The 14,788-nt window shown below is 34.7% G+C and overlaps 1 protein-coding gene across 1 annotated transcript in view; it reads left to right on the top strand.

The window, feature by feature from the left end:
• The window catches only part of LOC123555001 (fibropellin-1-like), an 83,472-nt gene that overhangs the window by 57,934 nt on the left and 10,750 nt on the right, over nt 1-14,788 (top strand). Inside the window, exons 33-35 of the mRNA XM_053548945.1 lie at nt 1,103-1,245; nt 2,428-2,510; nt 5,450-5,532. Of these exons, the coding sequence (XP_053404920.1) occupies nt 1,103-1,245; nt 2,428-2,510; nt 5,450-5,532 (309 nt within the window). The remainder of the gene's footprint in view (nt 1-1,102; nt 1,246-2,427; nt 2,511-5,449; nt 5,533-14,788) is intronic.

Here is a 14,788-nt window from a genome sequence, read left to right as displayed (position 1 = left end):
TCTATATTACTAGTGTGTGTTCTAGAATTCCTCTGTATTACTAGTGTGTGTTCTTGAATTCCTCTGTATTACTAGTGTGTGTTCTAGAATTCCTTTGTATTACTAGTGTATGTTCTAGAATTCCTTTGTATTACTAGTGTATGTTCTATTTTTTTATTAACTCTGTCTCATTTTTAAAGCGCTACTCTTTTTTTTTTCAATGCAATACTATTTTAAAAACTAATGCAGTTCTCATGCATGTCACCTCTGTAACACCGTAGAATCTTGATCTGCAATGGTGCATTAAGCTCTTGTGGATTTTGCCAGGTTGGATCAAACTTGTGGAATCAGGCCTGGCAAAATTCACTTGAATACAAAATTGAAAATTGAAAATCTATTTCATTATTCATTTCACTTTAAATAACTCTACCTCAATTGATTTATGAATAAAACAAATTGTTACTTTGTAAATCAGTATGACATATCTATCTCCTGTACATTTTGGTGTATGCGGGTGCCTCCGTGGCCGAGTTGTTGAGGTTGCTGACTTCGAATCACTTGACCCTCATCGATATTGGTTCAACTCTCGCTCGGGGCTTTGAATTCTTTATATGAGGAAGCCATGCTGCTGGCTTTTGGAAGGTCGGCGGTTCTACCCAGCTGCCCGCTCGAGATGAAATAATGCACGGAGGGGCACTTAAGATCTTCTTCCACCATCAAAGCTGGAAAGTCGCCATATGACCTATAACTGTGTCGGTGCGACATTAAACCCAACAAAATAAATAAGTAATATGCTGTCTGTATTTAAAATTATTTTGTTAATTACGCTACGAAGTTATCTGAGAATACTGTAATCAGGTTTGCATCTTATTATTGGTTAGTCAAATGTTTTTAAAGACTTTGATAAGTTAATCATTTCATTTGTTTTCTTTGTAACTGCCTCACTTATTTTTGACAGAACTGTATGTTTATATTCATGCTGACAGCTCTGCTCGCTGGAGGTAACAACGGATTCATCTGCTGGCCTTTAAACATCAAATTTTGTGTGTGAGAAGTTTAGTATGAAAATATTAAGCTAGAATAGAGTTTAAAAGTGCATAAAGGGAAATAACTTCTAACGTAGGTCGATATACTGCTGGGCAGAACATGGCTTTAAACACGTCTAGCTGGACAGAATCCATACAGTTAATGATAGCCGAGAAGCAATTCTATGACTATGACACTAATAGTAGTCCCACTGGGGATGTGATTGGACACTATACACAGGTCAGATTTGTTTTACATTTATAGCGGGCCCAGTGTAAGGTCGGGTGATTAATTTTACCGGCTTCAAATCACTTATCACTCACCAATGTTGACCTGAGGCTCGCTTTTTTCTTCATGACTTGCTGAAGGTCTTTAACAAGGCGCCCTACCATGACGAAGTAATACCTGGAGGGACACCTAGGGTGCTCCTCCTCTATGAAACGTCGGGAAGACGCAATATGACATATAATTGTGTTGATGTGACGTTAAATCTAACAAAAAATGAATTAAGAGTCACTCCGACACAATGTTACGTCATATGTCATTTTGTCTCGCATTTAATATTGTAAGAACTTTGATCCACTATGAAATGCTGAAAATTCGCCATATGACCAATATATAATTGTACCAGTGTGTAGCTAAACCCAGTAAAAACAAAACAACAAAAACAAAAACAAAGTTATTGGTGAGAGTAAGTACTAAGTAATTCCTTGATTCTGTACCACTACAAACCTGTTCTCCGCAAGTAACTGCCAACTTCCCCACATGAAACGGAGATGGAGGACAATGATGCCAGCTACAATGTCTTTTATCAAATCGTCACGGAAACCATACGCCCCGCCCGATGACTGAACTCGCGACCCTGAGATCTTCATTCTGTCAAATTGTCCTTGCTGTAATGTCTAATACATTGTAAGGCTGATGTGGTATGTTTAGGTCAAGAATAATTTCAAATCTTAGTGGCATCATTTTGTACATATTTTCCGCTGCCGTCCGAGGAAACCTTTATAAATGTCTGTAAATGGGGCTAAAGCAAGACCTTCACAAAAGTTTGGAAGTTACGAAAAAGTATATGAGCTATCTGCTTTAACTGTTTGAAGCGAAGGGCTTAATGCGGGATATAACACTCTTCTAAAAAAATTGTATATTACACAAACCTTAAGGGAATGTCCTTTTTTAGAGGTATGTACTCGTTTACTAATTATTAACTGGCTTGTGTAATTCACTTATATATTAAAATTCAACAATATTTTATTTACGTCAGTTGAAATATCACTTACAAAATAAATATTTACGAAAAGACGTCAACTGCTATACCCTTACATACATAGGGGACGAGTTTGTCTCAAATTAATAGCTTCAGGTTTATGATTGATAACAAATATTCCAGATTATAATGAAAACATCCTTTCTGTGTTTTAGATTGTTTGGGCTGAAACACTGAAAGTGGGTTGTGGTTATGCGTACTGCAATGGTAATGTGTTTGTTTGCAATTATGGACCGGCGTAAGTTTTTCTTTTATCTGAATTTTTTCAGCAGGTTTAAAATAAATGTTTAATGTAAGAACAAATATAACAAGAGCTGTCCGTAAGACAGCACGTTCAACTTTTCTCAGTACTTGACTCTGAATTAGAGGTTTGCCAGTAAAAGGAGCTTAACTCAGTCAATTGTATAATCAGAGTTATGGGGATTGTTTCTTCTAGTGAAGACTTTAATAGTGAATAACTACTTTAAAGTTAATAGCTTTGGTGTTTGCAGAGATATTGGATGTTATATAAAACTTTAACCAAACAATTCTAAGTTAAAAGGGGCATACCACTGTTAAAATTGAAATCGGAGTTATGGTGGTTGTTTCTTCTGGTGAAGCCTTTGATATTAAAAAATAATTTAAGTTTCAAGTCAGTAAGATTGAAAATAACAGAGATATTGGACGTTATATAGAACTTTAACCGAGAAAAAAAATCAAAGTTACAAAGGGGCATAACTATTTATAGTTTCAAGTCAAAAGTTTTGATAGTAACAGGGATATTTGACCTCATCAAAAACTTTTACCAAAAAATTCAAAATTCAAAAATTCAGATCAGCGTTATTGGGATTGTTTCTCCTGGTGATGTTTTAATAATAAATTAATATTTTAAGTTTCAAGTCATTAGCTTTGGAAATAACAGATATACTGGCTGTTATGTTAAAATTTAACTTAAAAAAATCTAAGTTAAAAGGAGCATAACTCTGTATTAAAATCAGAGTTATGGCGATTCTTTCTCCTTGTGTAGATTTTGATAGTAAACAACAATTTTAAGTTTCAAGTCAAAAGCTCTGATAGTAACAGAATATTTGACTTTATCAAAATTTTAAACAAAAAAAATGTAAGTTAAAAGGGAGCATAACTCTCTCAAAATTCAAATCAGAGTTATGGGGATTGTTTTTCCTGGTGTAGACTCTGATAGTATATAACTATGTTAAGTTTAAAGTCAAAAGCCTTGACAGTAACATAGATATTTGACTTTATCAAAAACTTTAACCAACAAATTCTAGTTAAAAATGAGCATAACTCTACCAAATTTCAAATTAAAGTTATGGAGATTTTTCTCCTGGTGTAGACTTTCATAGTAAATACTTGTAGCTTTGATATTAACAGATATAGTTTACTTTATCAAAAACTCAAACCAACGACAACGCCGACGCCAGGGGGGAGTGCAATAGCTCTACTTTTTCTTTGAAAAGTCGAGTTAAAAATGAATTGCATTCTTTTTTTTTTTTGATGTGTTAGACAATTCTGTTTTCACATATCCGTATTAACGTCTTGGTCAACAGTATTTGTTTCTGTTTCAAGTTTGTTTTTCTAAACATACAAACAATCGCCAATCAAGTTATGTATAAGGACCTGAAAACAATCTTTCCCAGAAAGCTTATGTAAATTCATTTCATTTGCGTCGATTTCTTGGGTATGTTATATGTCATAGAATTTTTTTGATGAATGCCCGAAAAAAGACTTCAAGGAGATGAAATACTATAAACGACTGGAAAACTTTTTCTCTGTATTGCATATTTATGATATTTAGACAGCAGCTTAAGGTAGTTCTGCATGTTTGATAAACCGGAAGTGATAGCATATGGTCATTTTTTCGGAAAACGTAAAATAAAGCCCGGGTTCGGCGTACGGAAATGAAAATCATTTTATAAATTAATCGCAACCTGTGAATAATTTTGTTACAGTGACACTGTTGCTATATTTCTAAAATCAAAATATGGTATTAAAACATATGATACGTTAAATAAGTTAAAATATTGTCTTTAAAATTAGCGTAAAATGTTCTGTTCACTTTAATCATGGTCAAATATCTTCAACGAAACACACGGACCTATACATTTTCTTTCATCAATTATAGGTCATGTCTTTTTTTCACAAATGTGAGAAGTTTCATCGAAATCTACATTTTAGAAAAAAATTCTATTCGCAAAAATGTTATGAAAGTTATGATTTCACCATAAATTTCCATTATGAAATATTGCACGAGGTCAATATTTTTCAAATCAGTCTAGCAAAAATTCAAGTACACAACCCTGTCTTTTTATTTATATATGACATTGGAAAATGATGCAGCGTGTGAAAATAAATGTTACATACTAGTTAAAATGCAAGAAGAATGTAATTTTTCTGCATAGTTTCAAAAGCGATGGTACGGTTTGCTACATTGTGCACAAAATATCACCCCGACTACATGTCAGTGTTGCCATATTTCTGATCCTTCATTATCATTGATTTCAGTTAATTTAGATTTGAATATTGACTACTGCTTAAGTCGGTGCTAGGTGATTTAGACAGAGTTGCATTTTCAATTACTGCTCATGAACAGACTTAAACCGAGTCAGACTCTGCAATTTTCACTGTTTGCATTGTTCTCGGTGCTTCCGAGGGATCTACTTTTCAGATTTTATTTACTATACATTCTGCACAATACTTTATGGTTATTATATGACTAACTTGCAAAAATCATAAGTTAGTACCACTTGTCACTTTTAGAGTACTCACCTTTTATGCATTCTTGAGAGAAATGATTTTTTGCCTTACAGTGGAATTATGCGCATTTTTTTCGAGTAAATAGATGTGTGTGTGTGTGTGTGTGTGTGTGTGTGTGATAATGGCGGAGGAAATTAAAGCTTTTAACCCGATATACCAAACTCTTCCTGTTACCAGTAGGAAATAGAAGATTGAAAAAAAAAACTATTATTTTATTTGTCCGATTTTTTTATTTCTAAAGCATCAACTTAAAATACTTGCGACATTATCGTTTATTTTACTCATTTGAATGCACAGCAATCAGAAATTGCTTTAATAAAACATTCACCAACAGCACACTATGTGCAGTAAGATGCGCATAATGCCACTGTAAATGTGTGGATTAGAATCTTTAAGTTCAGCAGTTTTACATTGCATCTGTAGGGGGAATATTCTAGGAGAGAAGCCGTACACGCAAGGAACGCCATGTGACAGTTGTACCAGTGCATGTAATAACGGACTATGTGGTACGAGCATATAACTTTTTGTCAGATATTAAATAGTGTATTTATAAGCTTGTACTTGTTTGTTTCTATAAAATTGGTTTAGGGTAGAACGCGACACTTTGCGAACTTTCGAGTATCGTCTTGAAATTTGGCATGTGTAAAGTTGACCATATTTCAAACAATGTGCAATTTATTTTATACAAATAGAGCTAACCAGTTTTTGATCACGAGACGTCAAATTTGGCCACCGATGCCCGTTTTTGAAAATGACGTCTCCGCGTATCCTTGGCAATTGTTGCGGGTACTGCAACGGGACCACCCAACAAATTTTCTTAAATTATACATTATTTGACGAGAATTATTCTTTCTTTTATGCTGATATAAAATCATTGTTTTACGCCGACAAATATTTGACAAATGGAAAGAAACTCGCCGTTTTGATTAAAAATTGACGTTCAGTTTCGCTGCATTTTTCAGCTTTAAATCAGCAGATTTTAAAAAACCCTAAATTAAATTTTTGAATTTTTTCAATAAACGGTGTTTAAAATGTAAACCGAGTCCAAATGACAGATAAAATCGAGGGGTCACCGACATACGCTTTTTCGGTTATTTCCCCCACCCCATGCGTAAATTTTGTACCGTAATTCGACGTCTGCAGATACGTTCGTGACATCATAATCGACCATTGTGTATTGCTTATCAGCTGCACCATTTAGTGTTTTACTGGTTCTCAAAGACCTTTAAACAAAACAAGAACAAACATTTTATTCCATGTCAAAACGTTTATATATAAAACAATGATGAAAGGCATATTATCAAGTGAAATCTAAGTACATTTCAATATAATATATAACGTGCCACTGGCGCAAAAAAAAAAATCTGAAGCGTTCGGTATCTTTTTACGCCAAGTGGACAAAATTTGTTTTAATTATGGAATGCGCTCAAGTTGAAGTTATTGGGTTCCGCTTCGACATTTTGTTTATTATTAAACCCTGCATATTCCTCATATGATGCGTATTTTACATTTTTGATATTTCTAAAACGTTTTTTCTCCGAAGACCTTACACGTCTATTTTTAATGAACCGTGATTTAACGTCCGCCGGAATGTTTCGTAAATCGTTTTTTTTTTCAGTCAACAAGCATCTGTTTGCTTATAAATTATCACATTCATTTAAAAATGCATTTAAAATGGTATAAAAAAAAATTTGTATGTGTATTATCCTGATGAAGGCGTTAGCCGAAACGTTGATGAGATAAAAAAAAAACTATACATAATACGTGTTGTTGTTGAAATACCTATCGCATTTAAAATGGTATATAATTTGTGGTGATCATTAAACCTTAGAGTCAAATCAAGCCGCTACTCGAAAGTTCGCAACGTGCCGCGTTGTACCTTAAAGAAGTCCTCACACGCAAGGGAGATGTACGTAAGGAAATTGTATAAGATTTTGGCTAAGACGACCAGTTTTCAGGGTGGCCAACCCACGTGACTTTTGGATATCGAACATGCGAGAAAACCTCTCAATTCATGTAATATTATTGCCAATATTTTCCTTTTTACTTGATGGATTTTTATAAGATAAAGAGCGCCGAAGACAGCAAAATGAGCAAAATGATTTCGTTTAAACGAAATAGTTATTTTGTTAAAACGAAATGATTTCGTTTAAACGAAATAGTTATTTCGTTTAAACGAAATGATTACCTAAGTCTCACATTACCTAAGTGGAAAAGAAGTGCGTAACATGTCACTTTAGGGGCACCGTATCTTTTTTAACAACATTGTGTGTCTTATTTTACATGTACTTTCACTGTCCATTGTCATATTTTTTAAACTTCTAAAAATTACGAGAATATTTATTGGAGGCGGGCGGGGTGGTGAGAGAGAAAGAGAGAGAGAGAGAGCGAATTTAGGCTGCTTGTGTGGCTAACATATTTATTCTACGTACAAAATGTAGTGAGCATAAATATTGAAATATAGCCGTGTTTACGTAATGTTGGCAGTTCTAATTCCACTTTGATTTTGCAAGCATGTTTTGTAATGGCTGTGACTAAATATAGAGTTGGTGCGCCTGTGACATATTTCAGACTCCGTTATATACCGGATTAACTAAATTTGAACGAAAATATCTTAAATGTATATATTTTGTAACCATGGTGATACTAACCCTTACCTTAAATTTAGTCAGTATATTATGCATACTATACACTAAATGCGTGCGGACATGCAAAAGATTGAGTAATTTTGCGTGCGCTGCAATTGATAATAATTCCGGGCATGCGCAGTGAGGTTAGGTGCACCATAAACCGGTTTAGACTCCTCAGTGGTGGTTTTGCCACTGACCGTTCCAAGGCGGTGCCCCACTGTGTTCCTGTATTTGTTTGTTTTGTCCTTTTGTGTTTCATTTTTTGTTTTGTGTTGTGTGCGAGGGTTGTTCGTGTGTGTCTTTGGGGTGGCTGCGTGTTTTGAACATGGCTTTCCCTGTTGGATATTCTTCCTTGTTTTTTTTTTGTGGTTGTTTTTTTGTTGTTTTTTTTTTTTTGGCACCAACTCTGCAATGAGAAACATTCGTTTTGTAATACGTTCAACATTCTTCCTAATTGAATATATTTACATACTCATAACCATAATCATAATGACTGTATATGTGTGAGATAGATATTCAGTACAAAATTGACCAGGTAAGTAGAAGTTCAAGCTATGAAGGGCAAATATATGAGCCGTGCCATGGGAAAACCAACATAGTGGCTTTGCGACCAGCATGGATCCAGACCAGCCTGCGCATCCGCGCAGTCTGGTCAGGATCCATGCTGTTCGCTAACAGTTTCTCCAATTCCAATAGGCTTTAAAAGCGAACAGCATGGAGCCTGACCAGACTGCGCGGATGCGCAGGCTGGTCTGGATCCATGCTGGTCGCAAACCCACTATGTTGGTTTTCCCATGGCACGGCTCAATTATATACTTCCAAACTTGATAAACTATTTAGAAGTCTTTCCTACTTCTTCTTATCAATTCAATATGATTGTTGTGTGTATAATAATTAAATGGTCTTTAAAGGTATAAATTTCCGAAATAAAAACACGCGAAAGGGGGATATATCTAAACACTGTTTCCGAATTCTGTGTGCTTTCCGTAAAAAAAAAAAAAAACAGCTTATGGCCAACATTAATATACAATTTATGAATCTGCATCTTTTTTTTCAGAAATGAGTGAAAAAAATTATATATGCTCAGCTTGTGGGAAATACCTCAAGAGTGCTGAAACACTACAACAGCACGAAAAGAGACACAACAATATTGCCCTTTACATACGGTGTGGGGAATGCTCCTTTTCGGAAGCCAGCTTGAAGAGACATGCATGCAATGTTCACGGAGAGGCGAAGTCACATTTGTGTATAGATTGTGGGAACGCTTTTGGGACTAGATGTGGCTTGCAAAGGTTTATAAGGAGAGAGGCAAGACAGTTAGCTGCGAAGTGTGACATATGTGACTTTATTGACGAGGATGCTGCCAGTAAACTTAAAGACCATAATTGAGCCGTGCCATGGGAAAACCAACATAGTGGGTTTGCGACCAGCATGGATCCAGACCAGCCTGCGCATCCGCGCAGTCTGGTCAGGCTCCATGCTGTTCGCTTTTAAAGCCTATTGGAATTGGAGAAACTGTTAGCGAACAGCATGGACCCTGACCAGACTGCGCGGATGCGCAGGCTGGTCTGGATCCATGCTGGTCGCAAAGCCACTATGTTGGTCTTCCCATGGCATGGCTCATATGTCAAAGCACAACGAGTCGATTGTACATAGATGTAGTAGGTACAGCAGCAGTCTCAGTCGACACATGAAGAAAAACCAAAAGTGATGTTTTAACATTTATATTTGATAACTGTATTACGTAATACAAGTTTTATTTGATATGGTTATAAGGCTGATAACGTTTTAGTCAAAGTAGAAATTATTTAAAATTAACCAAGATAACGGCCACAAGAAAGGAAATGTATTCTTGCGTAAAAAGTTTGGTATTAGGCTCCACTTCATAATCAGTTAATGAGGCCCATCTTTTACATATGTTGGAACAAAATTTAAATCATTTAAACTTTTGCGACTTTGATAGGAGTTGAAGTCAACAAATGTTATCTGCATGAAATAGGATTTAAACAGTTCTTGCGAATTTTATAAAGATATGAAAACATGTATTTCGGAATGGCATAATCGGCGTAATGGGACATGAAGGATTGGTATTCTTTGATCAGATATTGAGGAGCAATAATAATTACCAGTGTTATGAGATTCATTTGTTAAGTGTTTTTAGATGATAGTTTGCTTAAATATTCTTATGCAAAGATATGCTACATTATTCATTTAATACTGCTTATATTTGCAGGAATATTTGAAAATTTGTATGGTAGTACATATTTTTGTTATAAATCAATTTGTTTTCAATCCTTTATACGATAGATACATTATCATATTATAGTTGTCAATGTCGTTTAAAATCATTTTTTTACAGAAAAGAATGTATGATATGTTTCAATGGCAGATGTAAAAACAACGGAAAATTACAAACATGAAAAACTTTGCCATCATTACAATATATTAAAACATCGTATGATTATTTTTATATCAGTATGCAAAATAGCAAAGTACTTTTCAAATTATAGTAATTTTCCAGTCAATATATATTATAGAATATTTGCGTCCATGACATGTAAGCTCTTAAACTTAACTTAGAGTAGTATTTACACTGAAATTTAAATGTTCTCAACTTTGCTCAAAACTTTTAAAAATAATGTATTTTTGACATGAACACAGGTTTTCAACTTTTTGATTTTCATTGCTAGTGCCCCATTTTATCTATTTAAGTTTTAGCAGTACTTAAAATGTACGTCTTTTCTTCACAAAAAAACTGTTTGCCTTAGTACTATTTCAAATAATATAATGATATAATACAGAAAACGAAATTACCAGCCATTCTTGTTCATTATTATATCACATACCCACTATTCAATCTCTTACATAATTTTAATTTTTGTATTTTATATGTTAAGTTAGTTTTACACGTGCCACATTAATTGCATCCATGTTACGTTAAGATTTTACGTCTGTACGTCATTCTATCATTCCGTCTGTCCTCAATTTTATGTCCGGTCCGGTATGTCATATAATATAACTTGGCAAAATTGTTCTTCATAATGAGACAACGTGTCACGCACAAACATTTACTTTGTCATAACCCTCTTTTTGTCGCCAATGTCCTTTACGTTATCAGCGCTTACATTAGTCCATACAAAATGCCACATTGAGTCAATATTCAATGCTTTTATTTCTTTCGGTTAATGCTTTAGTTCGTAATATTGTATATGTATTTTCAAAACTCTGTCTAGCATTAGGCATGTCCGACTCAGCCGGAAGAGCTCTTCAATGTACTGATTGTTCTGATCTGGTGCATGTTTTAAGGAAGATACTATAGTAATGAATTCCACAGTGTTACCATCTTCACATTCATTTTCAATTTCTTCTTTTAATTGCTTTGTCTCTTCCAAAAATTTTGTGGTTCATTTTGGTGTTTCCACTCCTTACAGACGTTCTTCCAATTTGTAAGAGCGGCGGAAAAGTCTACATTCCTTTTGACTCTAAAGACCGTGCTATAATCTGGGCACCAGCGTAAGTATATCAGTTCTTCCATATCTAAACCTTCAATTTCTGAAAGACATTGTAGAATGTACCGTGGAGGCATTTGCTTTTGAATATCAATCAATGGACATTTCAGTTCGACGGCTGCTATTGTAACATCTGTTCTTATACTTCCGTCCGGTAAAATAACCATGAAAGGTTGATTATTGAAGGCTCCAATTTCTGCATAGCCCTCTTCGTGAAATGTACTATTTGGAAACAGAAGTTTAACTCATAGTCTGTTCCATATTGCATGGCTTGTTTTGTTACATCAGATATTTCCTTTTCTGGAATACCGCAAACAACGCTGTCGAAGTGTTCATTTTGACTATGAAGTTCGTCTTACTCAATATCTTTATATATTGTACTTCCTGTAATCTTGGCTTTCTTCCTAGCATCAAACCAGGGCTGTGTTCTTTGTTTCACTAACCTTAATTTCACAACACCATCATACACGATATTTTCAGTGTCCGAGATACTTCTGAAACTAACACAGTTATCAAGATTCAACTCTGTACCTGTTATTATCTTTGTTCCTTGCTCCATGTATGTTGCAATTACAATTCAAAATTTCACCAACTAGAGAATATCCTTTCTCTAAGAAGATATCAATATCGTGTATAAATGCAATCATTGCACAAATGGCATGCACGTATTTTCCGTTCTTCCAGTTGGTTTCGCCACTTCTCTCTATCAACTTTGCTTTTGCGTATTCTTATTTTACGGACATCTTTTATTTCTAATATTTGTTCCGATATGTCTTTTAAAGAACACATCAACTGGTCTTTCGTGTTATCTTTCTGAAAAGATTCGAGTTCAGTTCATCAATGTCGGTACTTTCATCCATTTGAGAAAATTCTTCACAGGTTTTTGGGTTTTCTTTTTTTTTTTTTTTTTTTTTTTGGACAGGTTGTAAAAACTTTTGCAGAGCGTCTTTCCTTTCTGAAAGAGAAGACTCTTTTTCAAACCCAAACGTCACCATCTGATTTTATTAATCCTTGCTTCAGCTTTTTGCTGTCGAATGTTACAAAGCAAGATTTTCCCCTTCCATTGCCTCAGACAAAGTCTTAATTTCGTCGAGGAGTATGCCTGCTTGTCCTGATATATCGTCGTCTTCAAGCATATCATAAGGATTAAATATTCGGATAATGTCTAAACTAGGTACAGCGAAATTAATATATTCGCTTAGCTAGGAGCACAGAGTCCTTTTTGAGCTTTCCCACTTACGATTTGCTCAGAGTGTTTGTACCCAGACATACAATGAATGATCCTGCCTCCAAATGTTCTATACTCTAATTTCCAGAACTTCTTTTTATCCGCATTTATAACGCAAACTACTAGTGCTATCACAACAATGAAATTTAACTACTTCTGTTTAGTGGATATATAAGAATAATAATGGAAAACTCATGAAAGCAACTTGCCGAAAGAATTCCAAATCCTTCCTCAGCAAGATTTCCCAACACTTTTGGAAGAAGTTGACTCATTTCTGTGTGTATTTCTGACTGCTCTCTTCTGTTTTTTATCATGTTCAGACATAATTTCAAGGTCTCGGTCAAGTGTATTCAATAAAATATTGTTTAGACATTTTTGCTTTCTTCTGCCTTGGTGATTTTGAGGGGTTGTAACAGATAAGGTTACATCAGCCTTTACACTAGGAGATCTGCTTACAAATCTTTTTAATTTAGGAAATTGGAACTTAAAGAAAATTCTAGCATTTTCTAAAGTTTTCATTAAATCCATATTCTGCTTTATCAGGGAAAATGACACTGAAATATTGTTTTATGTAATTGTAATTTAGAAGGCTTGCATGTTGTTATATACAGATGATTACATGTCAACGTATATCCATTAGGATAGATACTGTACAGTGTGAATGATATCATACTTTATATATGTGTGTACGATAACAAGTTTGTAAGATTTCTCATTTAACAGATAATTTCCGTCCAATCTTTTTGGTTTGATATATACGATTGAATTAAATCAAGCGCTGTAATATTTCTGTTATAGACTTCTACTAACTTTCGTTGATCTTGAAATAAAAACCTGACTGTTTTGGAAGAAAGTGTGTACGTTATCTACACAGTTTTTCCACGAAAAAGCAGTTGGACGAAGTGTTTGAGAAACGTACAGAAAACTGAGCGCAGACCCTTCGTGCGGAAGAAAGCACTCATTTTGCTGTCTTCGGCGCTTTTTATCTTATAAAAATCCATCAAGTAATAAGGAAAATATTGGCAAAAATATTACATGAATCGAGAGGTTTTCTCGCGTGTTCGATATTCAAAAGCCATGTGGGTTGGCTACCCTGTTTCCCGCGCTTTGTTTAAAATACGCTGCTATAAGAAATAGATCTAAAAGGAAAGCCGTTCGATTGATTTTATTTTTATTATCATTTCTTAAATACGGTATGCAAGAAAAAAGATTCTATCACTGGTTGTTGGTGCAGATGGGAATATCCGGCTCTCGTGTAACTGTTAACACGGTAACTCGGCAGAAGCCTCAAGCTTCATTACCGCCTTAACAGTTACCCTCCAGGCCGAAAATTCCAATCTGCACTAACAACCAGTGAAAGAATCTTGTAGTATAGATCTTCACTGCGTAATACTTGTACTACCCACAAAATTGGTTTGATACCAAAAGCGTGTACACGAGAGAAAGGCTATTCAGAAATTGCAAAGCTTATAATAGATAGAACAAACATCATTGTTTCTGTTATTCGTAATAAATATCAAGTCTTTGCTTTTTAATTTTCGGTCACTTGGCCTTAATCAAAATTGGAATGATCACATTAAAAAAACAACAACAAAAAAAAAACATCTATTTTTTTGTAAACACTATCTATAGATGAATACTTCTGGTCATGAAATACTTGTAATAGTAAAAGACTTATAGTTTGATTTAAAATTGTGACATTGAAATTATCGAGACCCTAGAAGAAAGACAAACAGCCGTTAATTACTAACCGATATGTGGTGAAAACTAATGCAAAGGAATTAGGTCTACATCACGAGGATGCAGTCCGAGTGATGTGATAATACGCATCTTCACGAAAAATAATGATTTTGTTCCAAAGATTGAGATATGTTGTTTCAATTCTTACACGTTATCAATGATTATTTTGTACATTCTTGACGACATTCGCTAAATATTTGCCTGTTTGTGTGTGTCGGGGGGTTCTTTTCAAGCGCACCGCTTTGACGTTTGGCGCTGTGACGTCATAATTGTGACACACAACAGTGAATTGTTACATAATTATACACAAGTTTGAGTCTCCTTTGTTTAAAAGAAGAAAAGGCAGGTCATGTTAGAATATGCGATGCAGTCACTGTCAACCTCCGCGCAGGAATATTGTCAAACAATCTCTGCACAGGAATATTGTCAAACAATCTACTGTACCGATAAGGGGAGGTAACACTGTGTTGGAGTTGGAGTCACTGTATGTACCTCAAAATTTTTACATCACTGTGTCCAGCGTCACAGCGGCGTGCTAGAAAAGAAACCACGCATATCAATCAAATTATCCGCCGGTTGTGAAAGATATTCAAAATAATCCTTCATATTGTGCTAGAATCGAAATAATATATCTTAAAAAGTGATATTTTCACTA

This window comes from Mercenaria mercenaria, chromosome 7 (genome assembly GCF_021730395.1).
Source record: "Mercenaria mercenaria strain notata chromosome 7, MADL_Memer_1, whole genome shotgun sequence".
In the NCBI taxonomy this organism is placed as follows: Eukaryota; Metazoa; Mollusca; class Bivalvia; order Venerida; family Veneridae; genus Mercenaria; species Mercenaria mercenaria.
Note: the sequence above shows the minus strand (reverse complement) of the source record. Positions and strands in the feature narration are given on the sequence as shown.